A 16,432-nucleotide genomic window follows, 5' to 3' on the forward strand; every position below is an offset into this window, starting at 1 on the left:
GGATCCTGTGCTGGGCCAGCCACGTTCTGCTGCTGGAGGACTCTGTTCTGAGCCATACAAATGGGTTGTGAATCCAGGCAGCTCTGACCCTAAACAGAAAAAAAAAAAAAAGGCATTTTTCCCTCATCAGCATGTCACACTTCTGCCCTCTCCTAGGTATGAGAAGCTGCCTTCTGACTACCGAGCCCCCTTCATTCTCAACCTGGAGCACCCCCCCGTGTCTGGTCCCCTCACCATGGTGGCCAGTCGCACTGCCTCTTCCACCCTGGCTTCTCTGTCCCGCTACTTCTATCACCAGCGCTGGATCTGGAGTGTCCAGTCAGGGCTGGCACCAGCTGTGCCCATCACTGCTGTGGCCCAGCTCCTTTCCACACTCACAGAGTAAGTTGCACGCCTGGAGGGGTCTTCTTTCCAAGCTAGTCCTGGGGATACAGGGGAAAGCAAGGTTGACCTTTGTTTTTATGTGTATGAGGCCTTATTATAGGTAACAATTAAAGCTGCTGTTCAGACGGTTTTGGTCCTGTACACAGCTTCTAGAGCCACTTGGGTCAGTGCTTTACCTAGTTGTGCAGCTGTAGTTGAGGAGAGTGAGAGAAAATGACCTGGAAAACATGCAAAAGATGTTACTGTGCCTGGAGTGTGCTGTTCTTCACACAGGCTGTTCTGGCAGTGTCGTATCTCCCTGTTCTGTGTGCAGCTCCCTGTTTTGAGAAGGAGGGTGTTTTGGGGTGAAGGGTACAGTCACTCTTGCTTTTAAAGCCTACAATATGGGTGGAGAAGTCCTGCAGGTCTGACTTCCTCTCTGTTGCAAGGGTTCGTCTGTCAGAGGGTTTCCACTTTGCATCCAGCGGGGATGGGATTATCAACATGGTGCTGGAGCTGCCCATACAGGTGAGCCTGGGTGCTGTCCTCTTGTGGACACAGTCCCTCATTACTGGTTCTGGGGTAGATTCACCTTCCTATGATAGTATTTATCACCTGCTTCTAGAACACACCCTTGACAGGTATAGAGAGAAGGTAAAGCAACTTGTGGGTTGAACATTTTTGTGCCTTCATTTGCAGTTAGAGAGCTGCTTTGTGGTAGGGGTGTCCTCTGCTGGAGGAGTTCTTGGGTTTGGGACAGGTTTTCTCTTTCCATCACTGCTGGTGGAGCTGGGTGATGGGGCTATGCTGTGTAAGGAGGAACTGTATAGGGCTCATACAGTATCTCCCCTCCAGATTGATGGCTCAAGTGAGACCAGCAGTGGCAGGGAGAAGCACACCTGTGTTGTCCAATACATCCTCTTCCCACCCCACTCTACCTCCACCAAGGACAGGTGAGGCTGCTGTTCTGCTCCCAGGGGGGGTTTGGCAGTGGAGTCATGACTCTAGACTTGCCTTTTGCAATCAGTGTGGAAAGGAGAGAGACCTTCACCATCTAGTAGAGATAATCAATGGATTGATCACCAGGTCACTGGTGCTTCATCTGCCAATCCTGGGCTTCTGGCTGCTCTCACAGCTCTGAGAGAAGCTGCAGTGGGCTGCTGGCTCTGTACCACCTCACAGGACTTTCTTTTTAACTTCCCTCCAGCTTTTCCACGGATGATGACAATGATACAGAGGTAGAGGCCATTGAAGTGGACACAGAGCTGAACCTGGTCACGGAGTGCTGGGTAGAGCCACAGAGTGGCCATGTCCACAGTACTGCTGAGAACTGGAAGCATCTTCATGGCTTGCCCTACCAGAAAATACCTAAAGCGGTGAGTCCCTGAAAGGGGAGGGGTATGGGCTATTCTGTGGAGAGAGAAGGGTTTCAGTGTAAGTGCATCACAAAACTACAGGTAAATACTGAGGGCCAGAGAGATGGGAATGTTAGTCACAGAAGAGTCTGAGATTTCTAAAAGAGAAACTGGCCCCTGCCCCATAAAAGACTTCTTGATTGCAGTGCAGTGGTTGCAATACTGCTTTGGGATAGCTGGGCAAATACAAATTATTTTGTGAAGTCATTCCATTGGAGGGCAGCAAGCTGGACCAGAGCAGGGGCTACAGGTAGTACTACCAGCACTCCTCCTGAGCAAGGTGAAAACAGGCTAAAGGACTGGTGGAGAAGGAGGGAGCAATGAATGAGAATAGGGCAACTCTGGGAACAGGATTATAGGTATTCCCTCTCCTTGCTTTTAGACTCTTTTCTTCTGCATTTGTGGGTAATAATTCTGCTGCATAAACTGAGCCTTAACTGCTTACTGCAGCTCTATCCCCGGGACCTTGCGTGCATCGCCACCATGCTGACCTTCGAGTACATCAGCCAGTTGTGCCAGAACAAGGAGTGGGTCTGCCCTCCTTCAGACACCAAAGCTGCTGAAGGTGAGTCCACCATCTGTGTCCTAGCAAGCTTGATGGGGCAAAGAAGGTAGCTCTTGAATGTCTCAGGACCCATAGAAGGCAGAACAAGTATTTTGACAACTTTGTAGTCTTCAATGGCCGTGGGTTCACTTTGTTGCACTTACGCTAAGTTGACAGAGAAATGGCTTCATCCTGGGAAGGCCAAAGAAGCATTGAGGCTTTCTGCCTAGGCTGGAGAGGTGACAAGGTGAACTTGCTTGGGTGGAAGGGTTGGTCCAGGTGACCTTTCCAACATCAGCCATTATCAGCCTCTCACACATCATAATTGTGTGAGAGGAGCTGGCTTCAGGAGCAGATGGAAGATGAGCTCATCTCTTCAGTGGTGAGCCTCTTCCAGGCCTGATGTGCCTGAGCAAATAGTTTTATAGAAGTTGTAAAGGATGTTAAGGAGTTCTCAGTTCTCAGTTTCAAGTCACAAGTTCCCAGAGAAGTTTGTGGAATGATTGTTTTCTGGTGGTCCTGTTCATCTCTGTTGCAGATCCAGACATGGGGTCTGGTTTTCGAGTGCATGAGATCCCATTCCAGTTCAACCTCATGAAGCTCTTGCCCAGGTGCCAGCAGGTTGAAATGTTCTTTCTCATGCTGACAAAAGGTAGGTGCCACTTCACCACCTGCCTCCCCTTGTCCTCCCCCCATGGCCATGGACAGCCTGTTCCATGTGCTTGTGTCCCATGTGAGCACTGCCATGCCTCTTGTAGTAGCTTGGTGCTGTTCTTCCCAGTTCTGCAGTGCTAGGACACACTTGCTGGGACACATATTGCTGCCTTTCCTGGGATGATAATTTTTAAGAGCTGCTTTCAAAATTGTTAAACCTAAATAGTAGCTTTGTGGTGGTGGTTTCTTGTGTGTACCCCCAGCATCTCCACAACAGTTGGATAGCAGGGTGGGTTAGTGCAGGGTAACTAATGATGCCAAAACTCCAGGGCCTCCTCAACACTCTCCAAGTCAGTCTTGCAGAAGTGCTGGAGAAATTCTTGGCTATGTAGAAGTGTAACTTTGCAAAGGGCTGACTCCTGGGATCGTGGGCAGGTAGTGGCTGTGGAGATGCTGTCTCTGAAGCTGCTATGGTTCTGTTTTGAAGCAGAGAATGAGGAGGTGACCAAGGACTCTTCGTTTGTGCCCAATGAAATGCTACTAAACCTCTTCCATGGCTGCCTTCAGCATGACCTCAGTGACCGGGAGATCCCCATGGCTGATGCTGATCATGTGGCTTTCATGGAGCAGGTTCTGCAACGGGATCGTGATGGCCATCAACCCCCCTTCACACTCCCTGTGATCAGAGGTAAGCACCAGGAGTATGGCAGTAGTGACCCCAGGAGCAGTGAAGTTTTTCAGGAGCCTTGCTTTCAAGTCTCATCCTCAGCTCGGGTTTTTCAGGTTGGTTTCTCTGTGCTCCATTTCAGAAGAAACCGTAAAAGCTTCTGGGACCCTGGAGCAGCAGGATGCTTCTGCATCCTATCATCTTGTTGGCAGTAATGGCACCAGGGATATGACTGGCTCCACAAGTACTCTACAGGTACTGCTGTGCTGCTATCCTTCTCCCGAGCCCCTTCAGAAACCAAGGCAGCAGCTGTTAAAGAGCAGGAGAGTTAAAAGAGCTGAGAAAGAATGACAGACAGCTGCTCTTCCCCACCTTTGGCAGGCAGCAGTTTAGGCTGTATTCTGTGGCTGAGGTCAAGCAGGAATCTAGAAGGTGTAGTTGCATTCACTGTGGGCCAAACCTGTTACAGCAGCCTGGTACTGTGCTGCAGATTGCTCTGGAACTGTGGGCAGGTCACTGCCTAGAAGTCAGAATCGGCCCAGCAAAGTTGGCTAAGCATCTCCTGACTGTTGTGCTGTACTTCCTGGAGCCAGGCTGCTCCCAGAATTCTAGAGCCAGGCTGCTCTGAGAATGTGCAGAGGTGACCAGGGTGATTTCAGCACTGTGCCAACCACCAGGCCTGGAAGAACTTGCTACCTGCCTCAAGGTGGGCTCATGCCATATGCTGTGAGTTTATCCAACTTCTGCTCTTCCATCAGAGCCTTGGCAACACAGAGCTGCCTGAGGATGATGTGACACTGAGTGACACGGTGGGGCCCTTTCCCCCTCAGTGGCGATGCTATGCCAAGCTGGTCAACCCGCAGCATGTGTTCCTGACCTTCCTGCCAGCCACCTTCTCAGGTGAGGGGGTCTGGTGTGGGGAGCAAGAGAAGGCAGAATTCCTATGCATCTCCTCAGGGAAACAGAAAAACCAGAGTCAGCTCTTGTAGGGTGGAGAGAAAATTGAATAGTAGAGTTCACGCACAGTCTTTTTGCACCACATGGCCAGGAATAGAACAGTGCCAAGTGTTGAATGTCTTGCTCTTACCTCAGGATGTGGTGCTGCTCACATATGGTTTTCAGGTGGAGGATGTGGTGTTGAGTTGTTTGCTAGCTGCAGCATTTGGACTGTTTTCCCAGTGGGGTTGTTAATGAATGGATTAAGGTGATTGCTAGTGGGATAGTCTGGGAGAGTCCCTGTTTCTGGGCATTGGCACTAGTCTGGCTTCCACTGAGCCACTGATGAAGGCTGCTAGGCTTCTGCACATTAAGAGGTAGCAGGAAATCTGCTTTCTTAGGATTGTAAATTGAGGGGTTAAGCTGTTCTCACTGGACAAAGGATAATTTTATTTTCTTCTCCTCCAGATGTACAGAAGCTGATGGCTTGTGGCTTGGACAAATCTCCAAAAGATGAGAGTCGATGTGGAGAAGATACCATGGGACCTATCTGTGCAGAGCGAGTCAGGGCTGAAGAGGGGGATGCTGCAGTGCCACTACCAACCCTCAGCATAACACCAGCCCACGGTACCAACAGCACCTTGTTAAAGTATTGGTATCCTTGCTATTGTTGAGTTTACTGTTGAGCAGATTGAAGCAGGAGGAATAATAGGATGCTGCAGCCTGGCAGGTCCTGCCTGGCAGTCAGCTGAGTCAGCATAAGAGGCACAATGATGTTCATGGGGCATGAAGGAGTGTAATGCAAGTTGGGTGCCCATGGCCCAAGGTTGGTTCCTCATGGGTAAGGAGGTTGCAGGTAGATAGAAGCTATTAGGAATGACAGTAGTGGGCTGAACTGGAAAGTTGGCAGATTCTTGTTTCATGATCCAGACTGGCAGTGTCAAAAGCACATTGTCTTAGGGAGAAAGGCACAGGTTTTGAGGTATATGGGGTTTGATTGCACCGCCCCTAGGGCAGATCAGCCATGCTTGCAGTGAGGATGAAGAGTTGTGCTGCTGCAAGAGGTGGTGGTGGTGGTGATGAGTAGTCATGGCTGTAAAGGGGATCGAGGTGGCCAAAGCACTGGGCTGAGTGGTTGGGTGCTGGGTGAGGATGAGTGGTGAGAAGCTTGAAACACCAGTATCTACCTGTGATGCTTCTGTGAGAGCTGTGATGTCTCAGACCAAGAACAAGGAACCATCAGAGGCCTTTGTCTTAGAATAGTTTCATTTTCAGAAGCCAGCCAGGACCCTGGGGAGCAGGGTGGCCCCTCCCGGAGAGACGTGCACATCTCCTTCTGTCGCCAGAACTCGCAGTCTGAGCTGGGCGAGTGCCGCCGCTTCCGCTGCCCCATTTACATCTACAGCTGCTCCCTGGAGCTGCTGCGAGAGCAGCTGGTCAGCCCTCGGGCACACCGTCCTCCTCGGGACATCTTCTTCAGGTAACACCAGCCATACCTGCTGCCCAGACAAAAACAGAGCAGTTTCCTTGACAAGAGGCTGGCTCTAACCCTGTCTTCTTGGCTGGCTTGGCCTTATAGCAGCCACTGCCTGTGCATACCCTAGGCTCTCTTTAGCCATTTACAGTCTAAAGTGTGCTTCTTTGGTACTAGAGGCTGTGGTTCCTCTTTTCCAGGTCCCAGTCTCTGGAACGTCCTCCAACTGCTGCTTGGCTAGACCACAAGCACAAGGAGCTGGTGACTTACTGCACGCTGCTGCAGGAGCACTCCCACCAGTGCTATGTGAAAGGTGAGCAGCAGCACAATGGGACCTGTGGTTGGGGTTGAACCCTAGATCTTCTAAGAAAACAATGTCTCATTTTGCTTGTGGTCTTACTCCAAGTGAAGGGAGGAGCTGTGGGACTGTTGTACCACCAGGAGGGATTTAAAGATGCCTCAGTGCATTCCCTATGGGCCTTGCAGAGGCTGTTCTTAAACCTGCGGAGTGCTGTGAATCAGCATCCCTTCTTTGATGCCTTCCTCTCACCTTCAGGGTGATAGATGCCATGGGCACTCTGGTGTCACCCAAGCCCAGGGTAACGTGCAGCATTAGGTGCCCTGGTTTTCTCCTGTTTCCCAGCACCAGCACTTACTCCAGCTCTTTGCTGGGACTTGGTGAAGATCCATATGTGGCCACTGCCTGACTCCCACTGCCTCACATCCTTGGGATGCCATGGGATGCTCAAGCACTGTGTTTATCTCTAGGGCTGTTCAAGAGCCTTCAGCAGTCACACAACATCAGCTCCCAGGACCTGCTTACTGCCATGGACTACTGTGAGGAGCTGCTCCAGGAGATTGATATCACCAACTTCCTGCTGACAGTGTGCAGCCACGTCCGCTCGTTCCGAGAGAGCCATCAACATTTCCACACACACTCCAAGACAGCCAGCTTCCAAGTGGGCAGCATGGAGCAGGACGAGGAACAGAGCTCTAGGGAACGAGGTGTCTTGGTCTCTGAGTCAAGGTAGGGACCCACCTCAGTCTTGCTTCTGTTCTTAGCATTGTGTCAGGACAAATCTTTTTTCAAGTGTCCCTTGAAGGAATGCTGTAGGGCAGAGTCTAACAGCCACATGGAAGAGCAGATACTTACAGTGAGATACCCACCTGATATGGTGTCCACCAGGACCCTCTGCTTTTTGCAGTCTCTGGTGACATCCATGCTTCCTTTCTCTTGTAGTCTTGGCTTGTTACTGTCCCATCTGGCCTGAGTTGGAGGGCAGTTTGTCTGCAAGCCTCCAAGACTTGTTTCTGGAGAAATTATGCATCTCCTGCTGCTTGACTCATTTGAGTGTGCTGTTGACTCTGGTGTAAATGATAGCTTTGTTATCCTTTTTAATGAATAAAGTGTCACCTTTTAAAATTAAAACTCTGGATAAAATGCACAAGAGAAACATCAAAGCAGAATTAAAATATGCTAAACTTCTGTCCTATTCCTTAGGGTATTTATGAGGTTTGTATCTCCTCTGAAAAATTAAGGGGAAAAGAAGCACCATGCCTTAGTATCTGTCAAAGAAACACTTAGGTCCTCTGCACAGTTCTTTTATGTGACTTCACTAGCATTTGTTGGGAATCTATGTTATCTTATACTATAAATCACTGAGGTGGGACTGGTTTTGAAGAACTTGAGTGTTTAAAAAGTCAGGTGACTTCAAGTGCTACTTCTCTAAGGAAAACTGTGGCAACATTTTTTTTGTTTATAAGATATTATAAATCATGTATCCAAATGCAAGTTGCAGTTGCTTTTACTGAAGAATATATAGCTCATGACATTGCACCCAGATCTGTCACCTATATCACTAATTTGAGTACCAGGGGAGTGCTTTGACCAGTCAACATCCCACTCCCCTGATTGCTTTTAGGGACTGAGTTTTAGGGACTAATTCTGTCATGGAGCTGCTGAATGAACATGGGCCTGAGCTTTGCTGCCCAGACACTGGGGTGTTGGCATGGTGGTACTTCTGTGAGGTGCCCTGAACTGGCTGCTGGTAGTTCAGATTGCTGCAGGCCTGTCCCTGTAGTCTATGTCTCTGTTTCCCAGGCAGGGTGTGTAGTGTGGTGTACAGACATGGCAATGTGATCAGCATGGTTAAACTCCCCCAGGCCTGGCTTCAGACAGCATGAGCCCTTACCTGGGCACATGGGTGGCTCCTGGGCTGTGCACTTGTGGCTGTTGAGATTGGTTGACACAGATGAGAATTGGGCAGCTGGGAGGTGGGATACTGGCAAGATGGATAACACATAAAACTTGTCTTGTTTCTCAATCTGATCTGTCCACAATCCTGTCAGTGCTGAAATGGAAGACTACAGCGAGCAGGACTCCCATAACTTTGCCAGCCCCACAGAGGAGCCAAAGAGCAGTGTGGGCACCAGCTGCTGTTCAGAATTTCCCCTCTCATTGCTGGAAATTGGACAGCCCTGCCAGGCTCACCCAGACTTGCATAAAATTATCCAGGTGAGGAATGTACAAGCTTTACCTAGCTTCAGTAGGAGAGTGTAGAGTAGGATGTCTGCTTCATACTCGGTATTTCTCTTTTAGGAAAAATTCCTGGAAATTGGAAGTTTACATTTCAAGCCAGTGCCATCAAATCCTCACTATTTCTTCTACTGCCCACCATCAGCCAAGAAGGAGGTAGGCGTGGGGCTGTCCTGGCAGGCACCTGATCCTTGTGGAGTAGCTTTTCTTGGTGTCAAATCTGTATTTGGGGCTGGCAGACCCATGGGTAGACTTAGTCCGTGGAGTTCCCATCAACAGCCTAATGTATTGCCTGGTTCTAATATGTGCCCTTTCTCTCTCCATCTCAGGAAGAGGCATCTCGGGATCAGGCAGACAGGAAAGGCAGTGAGGACATGGAGGGATCAGAGGCAGAAATGGCAGCTGAAGAAGGTAACATTTGCTTGCTCTATCTTGGAAAAGAAAATGTCTGTCCATGTGGTGATGCCTTTCAGAGCTAGTTGTGTCTGGTCAGGTCTCTGGAGATGTGGATCTGGTTTGCTGACAGGGAACCTGTATCCACAGGGACTGTGTCTGGATGCTGCATTGCCACAGAGAGTGACCCTGAGCTGGAGGTGGAGTACCGTGAGAAGCTGGAGCATGAGTTCCCAGACTCAGATTCCCTCTCAGACTCCAACACAGTGAACCAGGATGATGACTCCTTCAGTGTGCTGGGAGGGGACTCTCTCAATGAGCACGAGTTCCTGGAGCAGGAGATGCCCCCTCTCTTTGTGCACCTGACCTGCTCTGTGAAGCTGCGTAGCCAGCACAGCTCCATGCCCGTGCAGTCCCTGCCAACTTGTCTAGGTAAGAACAATTCTTGCTGGGAGGTTAAATGGCAGTAAGGCTTCTGTCAGGTCCCTGCTGGGTGAAATAGCCCCTGGAGTGAACATGCTGTCTTAAACAGCAATCACACTAGACCAGCCTTCCCCATAAATCCCCAAGATTTGCCATCATCAGATAAGGGCTTTTCCACCAGGTCTCCCACTTGCTGTGGGATTGGTCATGGAAGGTTGAAAGGATCATGGAAGATGATGGTGGCCTTCTTGAGCCTGTTCAGGTGTGTGTGACAGCCACCTCTTGCAGTCTTTGTACTTGCCACCAGGCTGGGTGTGTGTGTAAGTGGAGATGTTGGTTGCTTGAGTCCCTTGGTTTGTGATCTCTCCTCAGGGGAAGTTCTGGGCTGCCTAGAAAGCTGCCAAGGCTTGAACACCATTGATCTGGGGGACCTCTGCGTGACCCTGGACATCTTTGTGTTGACATTGCCCCTGGAGATAGAAGTTGTGAACACAGACATCCTCCACAACAGGTAGGTGGAAAGAGGCCCAGTCATCCACCCTCTGCCTGCCCTAGCCAGACAGTCATTCTTGGCTCATCTCCATGTACTGAGACTTGCAATTCTTCTTCTCACAGAGCTTGTCACAGCCTTAAGAAAACTAAAATATTTCCTAGATAGTCTCATTTCCTATAGAGATCCCTCTTCTGCTCTCTGTGTCTGTTTATCTTCCCTGGCTCCAGCGCTCAGGCTGTGTCTCTCCTGTGGCAGGTGCACCTCGGAGAGCAGCGTGTCCTTCACGCGCTCCCCAGGGCAGCCGTCCTCGTTCCGCTCGGATGAGGACATCATGCACAACCTGGAGCGGCTCCCATCCACCGGAGATGAGAGGTATGGCCCTCACCCATTCCTTCTGCTGCCTGGGAGCTGCATGAAGGAGAAGGGCTGATGCTTTGTCTCCTCTCTCTCCTAGGCACCCTGCCCTTTCCAACCTCCCTGGAGTGCACAGGCAGGCTATTGAAGCCACAATGAATGAGGTAAACAAGATTTGCCTCCCTGCTTCCAGCTAGAGCAGACAACTACTGTTCCACACTTCCTAGCCTGCTCCAAGCTGCAACCTGTCAGCTGAACTGGCTGCTAGGCTTTACTGGTGTCACATAAGCTGTTAGCCTTGTGGTACCCAAAAGTGTGGGATTACCCTGAGAAAATTCTTGCTGTAATTGGGGTGAGCCAGGCAGAACTGTCTTCTAGAGGCCTTTCCTTAGGTACATTCAGGAGATGAGAGATGTGGGTGGTGAAAAGCTGCCTTCATCCTTTTGGGTACTGGGTGAGAATTGGGCCAGGCTTGCAAGCACAGGTGACCTGGATGTTGCTGTGTCCTTGCTCTGCTCAGATTCGCTGGCTCCTGGACGATGAGATTGTGTCAGCACTGCGTCACTCACAGGTCATCAGCACCTCCATCCTGCACAGGGTGGCCACCCACATCTATAACTCCAAGGGCCGGCCCAGCTGCCACAGTGAGGTGGTGCTGCTCCAGTTTGTCTTTGGGCCTGAGCACTCTCTGGAGAAGTTCAAGGAGGTAAAGAGAAATCCCTGAGGCAGCATCATGCTTTGCTGGCAGGATGCTTATTCTTCTCTGTGTTGCAGGAGTTCAGAAGAATGACTCTGCCAGGCTACATGCTGAATGCAGAAGGCAATGACTACCACTACATCTCCATCAGCCGGCTGCATTCCAGAAGAACTGCTCCAGACCCTTCAGGGACACCCTGCTTGCAGCAGCCAGCTGGAGGGGGCACCAGGACAAGCCTGAGCCAGGCAGGCCAGGAAGTGAGCAGTGAAACAGAGGCAGAAGGCTCTGAGCTGTTACACCACACAAACTGTGTCCTCCCAGAAGAAGGCCGGGGTCTATGGGAGTGGCCAGACAATGAGACACGCATTGTGCCAGACACAGGAAACCCTGCAGGTGGAGGCAGCCACGCACAGAATGAGGTGAGAAGCACTGAGCAATCTGTTGGTGAGAATGTGTGGAACCCTGGTAACAGAATGTAAAAGGATGATGGGATTTTTTTTTTCAGTGCCTGTTTCTCTGGTTGTTTTTCTGACCTTGACTTTATACAGACTCCAGGAGATATGCTGAGACTTGATCAAAGCAGAACACCAGGCCAGGACTCCATGGAAGAGGCAGTTCCAGAGACAACCATACAGTCATTGCCATCGTCATCCTCTGAAAAGGGAAACAGTGAGAAATCGCCATTGGTGACACCATCTGCAGCAAGCCTGTCTGAGTCTGTAACACAGGGCAGGGAAGGTAGGAGCTGCACTGTGGGCAGGATGTGCCTCCGCATCAGAAACTTTTAAGGGAAGAGCCCAGTTCTGGCTGTGACGTGTATAATGTAACTGCTACTGCTGTTCCTGTCCCTAAATACCCACATTGGTACCCAGGACTTTGGTCTATTCCTTCCCAGGGTGCTTGCAATTCAGTGCTTAACAGTACCCAAGATACTAGGCTCTGCTGCTGCACTGATATCCCTAATGCCGTGCAGTTCCTGGTGACTTCAGTAATGGCTGTGGGAGCCCTGTGGCCAGCACAGCCTGATTGCCCTATGGCATAATGTTTCTCCAGTGGATGGGGTATGGGGTGGGGCTTAGCAAGCACTTTCATGGTCAAACCCCTCTTCTGTTTGCAGGCTCCAGCAGGCAGCGTCCCAGCCGCGTGCAGAGCCTCGTGTCGAGCCAGGGCAGCATGGACTCCGACCATCTGGGTGAGTCTGCCAGGGCAGGGGGATGAGGGTGTGTGATGGCACTGATAGTGACACACTGAGGGGTCTGTGTGCCTGGGCTGGGGTGAGCCCTGAGGGCAGGGTGTGTGAGTGGCTGCCCTGCCAGGCCTAGGGCTGAAGTGAGGATACATTGCAGGTTATGATGGGGGAAGCAGTGACTCGGAGTATGAGGAGGCGTTAATGAGTGACCAGGAGCCCAGGTGTCCCCTTATGCCGGATTTCTGGCTCATCATAAAAATCCATCAGGACCGAGTGGAAGTCTATTACCACACACGGTAAGGGGGGTCCCCTGTCTGACCACTGCCTCTCTGCACTGTGACCTTGTTGCCACTCACTCATCTCTGCACAGGATCTCCTCCCTGCCCAGTGTGAGTGGGAAGTTGCAGGACTAGATTGATGCTCTATAAGGGGAAAACTGCCATCCTTTCCCACTGTGTTCCTGCTCACAGCACCCAGTAATGGCCACTGTCCAGGTGCCCTGCTCACCCCATCCTCTCTTTCTTCTTAAAGCAGCCTGAGTGTGGAGAAGGCAGCATCAGCAGAGACAGAAGAGGAGCAGCCAGGGGAGTGCCAGAGTCTCAACCAGGTGGTGGTGAAGAAGATCAGTGAAATCTGCAGGGTTGTCAATCAGGTAATAAATCTTAAGAGGGCACTAACAGCTGCCTGTGATTAAATGGCTTAGATAAGAAGGGACCTCTGGAGGTTGTCTAGTTTGGACTCAGCTTAGAGGAGGGCCTGGGGTGCCAGTTCAACTGGTAGAGTCCCATCTTGGTGCGTCATGGGAAAAGGGACTCAGTCTGTCCCTAAACACTTCTTGCTGTCTTCCATGGCTGTGCAAGCAGCAGAACCAATCTTTCCTCATCTTTGCAGCGCTTGCTGCTACAGGACCTGCATGACAGCCACATATGCAACTCATTACTGGTGGCAGAAAGTGAGGAGGACATCTGGAAGAGTGAAACACCCTATACTTCATACAGGCAGCGTGTGATGCCCACGGATGGTATGGATATTTCCTTGGCTGTGCCTCAGCTGCAGTGATACACAGATGCCTAAGAAGATGTTAAGTTTCATGCTGTGGCCCCAGCTATGTCCTATGTTCTTTACAGATTACTCTGTAGAGGAGAGCTACCAGCCCCGGGACTACCTGGCTGCCACCATGCAGTTCATGCCAGGGCACTTTGCCTGTGGGGTGGTGTGGAGCACTCTCATCCACGTGCATTCGCGCCTCAAGATGGGCCCCAACATGGGCGTCTCGCGAGGTGCGTACAGCCCAGTGCCCTCCCGTTTGGTGTGTCAGGAGCCCAGCTGCTGGCTGGATTGGCACTCCAGGCAAGGGGATGTGGGGTAGCTGATGTCCCACATTGCCCACAGCTATCCAGGCACTTCGCTCGGTGCTCAACGCCTTCTCTGTGGTGAACAGGAAGAATATGTTTGTCTACCAGGAACGTGCCACTAAATCTGTTTTCTACCTCCGGTAAGAAGCCAGCGTGACTTGTTGGCCTTTTGGCCTTGCTCTGTGTGTTACACCAGACAGAACTCCTTGGGACAGAAAGCCTCAAGGACTGTGCTGTGACCAAAGCAGCAAATACCTGATTTCTAAGTCAGTCACATCAAGCCAGGCCCATCCTGCTCTTCCTGTGCTAAGCCTTTACATGGGAGGAAAAATGATGGCTTTTTTGAGGGAGCCAGGGAGCAGTTTTTCCACAAGCTCCATATTCTAAGATCTAGTTCCCACAAAGTACACAGGGGAGAGCAAGGAAGATGTGCATCTTCTGTGGATGTATGATGCTGTCATCTTTGGGAATGGAGGCTGACGTGTCTTTCTCTTGTATTCAGGCTGACTGAAACCACCCACAGTGGGAAGGTGTGGGAAGCAGAGAGCAGCCTTAGTGCATCATCTCGCTCGCTGGCACTGACACGCAGCCAGGAGCCCATTTACACTGAGGATCTAATGGTGAGTCTGCTGCTCTCTGTGAGTGGACATGGGTGCTCATGGTCACAGGAGTGGAGGCAGCTCAGTAGTTCCACCAACCTGGATTTTGTGTGGGGTAAAACTTACCCTGTAGATGTGTGGAGTGGGGCAGCAGTGAGTGGCATCTGCCTGATCCTGCTGGCAGCCTGGGACAATGATGGATCTAGAATTCATACAAAACTACTTCCTCATGGCTGTTTTTGTTTCTGCAGGGTTCTCGTTCCTCTCTGGACACTGCCTCATGCCGCAGTGTGGACTCTGCCCGCCCTGTGGGACAGATAGACAGACACATCCAGCTGATGGTCCATGGTGTTGCCCCAGCAGGTATGTGTTGCAGCACCTGACAGCAGAGCTAAAAGCAGGAGAGTAAAGCTCTGCTCTCTGCCCTCTTTGCTTGAAGAGAGAAATCTCCTTCCTGAGCAAATAGCTCTTCCTTAGCCCAGAGCTGCTCTCTGTTCTGTGTGGGTGAAAATGCAAGGAAAGGATCCATTGCCCACAGTGAAACCTCCTGTAGACCCTGTACAGGAGTGCATTTTCTTTACCTACTACACCAGCAGTCTTTCATGATCATAAACCCATAGAAAAATATGTCTGAAAAAACTAATGGTGGGGAAAGTCATGTTCCCTGCGGGAAGTGAGAGTGAGGATGGTACATCCTGAGCAGGGAGGAAGAAGTGGCTGTAGTCATTCTTACTAGATGGGGTGAAAAAGCTGCTTCTGCTCACTGTCAGGGCCTGAGATCACAGATGAGCTGGTGAAAGTGCTGCGCAGGCGCCTGGATGAGGCCACCCTGGATATCATCACTGTCATGCTGGTGCGGAACTGCAAGCTGACCCCAGCAGATGTGGAGGTACCTCACTGGCTTATCTGCTCTCTTCATCCCAGAGCACTTTCAAGAAAGGCCAGGGCAGTTTGGTACCCCCTGTTCCCTGCTCCAGTGCTTGGTCAGGCTAGCATTCACAGAGGTATATACTGTGTGGGTGCCAGGGTAGCTGGGAGGTTCCCTCTGCTGGGTTTGCAGCGTAGCAGGACTTCCCTGTGCCCTCCTTTCCACACCTTGGAATGAGCATCTGCCCACATCTTGGGGCTGTCCTGGGCAGGGTCAGGAGTTGGACTTTGATTCTTGTGAGTCCCATTTAATTCAGGATATTCTATGATCTGTCTCAGGGCACTGTCTAGGGTTCTGCCCACCACACTTCCCTTGGCCGAGCCAACTAGCATCATTGTTATCAGTGTTAGAGCCCCAGGGCAGCCTGCTAGTCCCAGCTGTGTTGTAAAGCCTCCTGTGTGCAGTTTATCCAGCCCCCTGGGACGCCGCCCACAGAGGTGCTGCACTTCTCTCTGCCGCCCTCAGCCCTGGCCTGGCTGCACGCCGTGGCCTATTACCTGCGGCAGAACCTGCTCATCTTCCTGCACACCCCCAAGTACACCGACAGCAACGTGGAGCACCACTTCAAGGTGAGCAGGGCTGTGCTGGGACAGCAGCCTGCCGAGCTTCTGGCTGCTGCTGGGGGCAGGTGCTGGGGCAGCTCAGGTGTCATGCTGCCAGCTCTGCCGTGGAGGGTTAGGGAGAAGCTGACACTGACTGCTGGGGGTGTTTTACAGGGCTGAGCACATCCTGATTAGCCCGCACAGGCCATGCTTTCATGACAGGCAGTCGCTGTGCAAAAAGCAACAGCCACAAGTCAGCTCCCAGGGGCATGGGAAAAGACCCCCTTCCAGAGCTGTACTTGGCTTCTTGCATTGCTCCCTTGGATCTAAGGACTGAAACATCAGGATTAATAAAAATTTGGGAGCAGCTACCCATGCCTTACCATGGCCGTAGTAAAGACAGAGGATGAGGCTGGATATGTAGTGCCACATAACTCTGTATGAGCTGTAAGGGGTTCCTTCATCCCAGCAGTGGTGAAGGCTGTGTTGGCAAGTGTTTTGAATAGGTCTGGTTTTAATTCTATGGGTTTGGGGATGAGCTCTGTAAATACATAAGGCAAGTTCTCTAATCTTTGTCAGTATTCTTCCTTCTTCTCCTTAGCACTACTTCAACCACAATGGGAGCATCCCTGACCAAGATCTCTATTTGTACAACAAGCCAGGTGGCCAAGGCACTGGTGGAAAAGGTATTGTTCTCAGTTCTTCTGAAACAGGGTATGGGGCTGTGTGTTGGGGTGGTGTTTCCCATGCTGAAGAGCCATGAGTGACTGAGGAGAGCCAGTCCTGTGGGCATGTGTTCCTCCATGGCTGGAAGGTCAGGGAGGTGTGTGCCTGAGGGACTGCACCCTCTGCATGTGTGGCAGAGCAAAC

General features: G+C 51.1%; 1 protein-coding gene across 6 annotated transcripts in view; it reads left to right on the forward strand.

The window, feature by feature from the left end:
• SZT2 (SZT2 subunit of KICSTOR complex) overlaps nt 1-16,432 on the forward strand; it is a 52,994-nt gene that overhangs the window by 18,298 nt on the left and 18,264 nt on the right. For 2 of the 6 annotated variants that reach the window (XM_079313888.1, XM_079313891.1), the window contains exons 16-49: nt 157-381; nt 813-891; nt 1,219-1,316; nt 1,571-1,739; nt 2,229-2,343; nt 2,861-2,974; nt 3,464-3,664; nt 3,786-3,898; nt 4,402-4,543; nt 5,048-5,206; nt 5,855-6,059; nt 6,254-6,366; nt 6,822-7,080; nt 8,403-8,568; nt 8,653-8,745; nt 8,919-9,000; nt 9,133-9,414; nt 9,778-9,916; nt 10,154-10,270; nt 10,353-10,416; nt 10,773-10,958; nt 11,027-11,368; nt 11,498-11,687; nt 12,067-12,141; nt 12,296-12,434; nt 12,670-12,790; nt 13,030-13,159; nt 13,266-13,418; nt 13,531-13,633; nt 13,996-14,113; nt 14,344-14,455; nt 14,863-14,981; nt 15,425-15,589; nt 16,164-16,248. In XM_079313888.1, the coding sequence (XP_079170014.1) occupies nt 157-381; nt 813-891; nt 1,219-1,316; nt 1,571-1,739; nt 2,229-2,343; nt 2,861-2,974; nt 3,464-3,664; nt 3,786-3,898; nt 4,402-4,543; nt 5,048-5,206; nt 5,855-6,059; nt 6,254-6,366; nt 6,822-7,080; nt 8,403-8,568; nt 8,653-8,745; nt 8,919-9,000; nt 9,133-9,414; nt 9,778-9,916; nt 10,154-10,270; nt 10,353-10,416; nt 10,773-10,958; nt 11,027-11,368; nt 11,498-11,687; nt 12,067-12,141; nt 12,296-12,434; nt 12,670-12,790; nt 13,030-13,159; nt 13,266-13,418; nt 13,531-13,633; nt 13,996-14,113; nt 14,344-14,455; nt 14,863-14,981; nt 15,425-15,589; nt 16,164-16,248 (4,973 nt within the window). The remainder of the gene's footprint in view (nt 1-156; nt 382-812; nt 892-1,218; nt 1,317-1,570; nt 1,740-2,228; nt 2,344-2,860; nt 2,975-3,463; nt 3,665-3,785; nt 3,899-4,401; nt 4,544-5,047; nt 5,207-5,854; nt 6,060-6,253; nt 6,367-6,821; nt 7,081-8,402; nt 8,569-8,652; nt 8,746-8,918; nt 9,001-9,132; nt 9,415-9,777; nt 9,917-10,153; nt 10,271-10,352; nt 10,417-10,772; nt 10,959-11,026; nt 11,369-11,497; nt 11,688-12,066; nt 12,142-12,295; nt 12,435-12,669; nt 12,791-13,029; nt 13,160-13,265; nt 13,419-13,530; nt 13,634-13,995; nt 14,114-14,343; nt 14,456-14,862; nt 14,982-15,424; nt 15,590-16,163; nt 16,249-16,432) is intronic. The other 4 variants (XM_079313889.1, XM_079313892.1, XM_079313890.1 and 1 more) reach the window with 3 other exon arrangements.

Source organism: Erithacus rubecula (assembly GCF_903797595.1).
Source record: "Erithacus rubecula genome assembly, chromosome: 10".
In the NCBI taxonomy this organism is placed as follows: Eukaryota; Metazoa; Chordata; class Aves; order Passeriformes; family Muscicapidae; genus Erithacus; species Erithacus rubecula.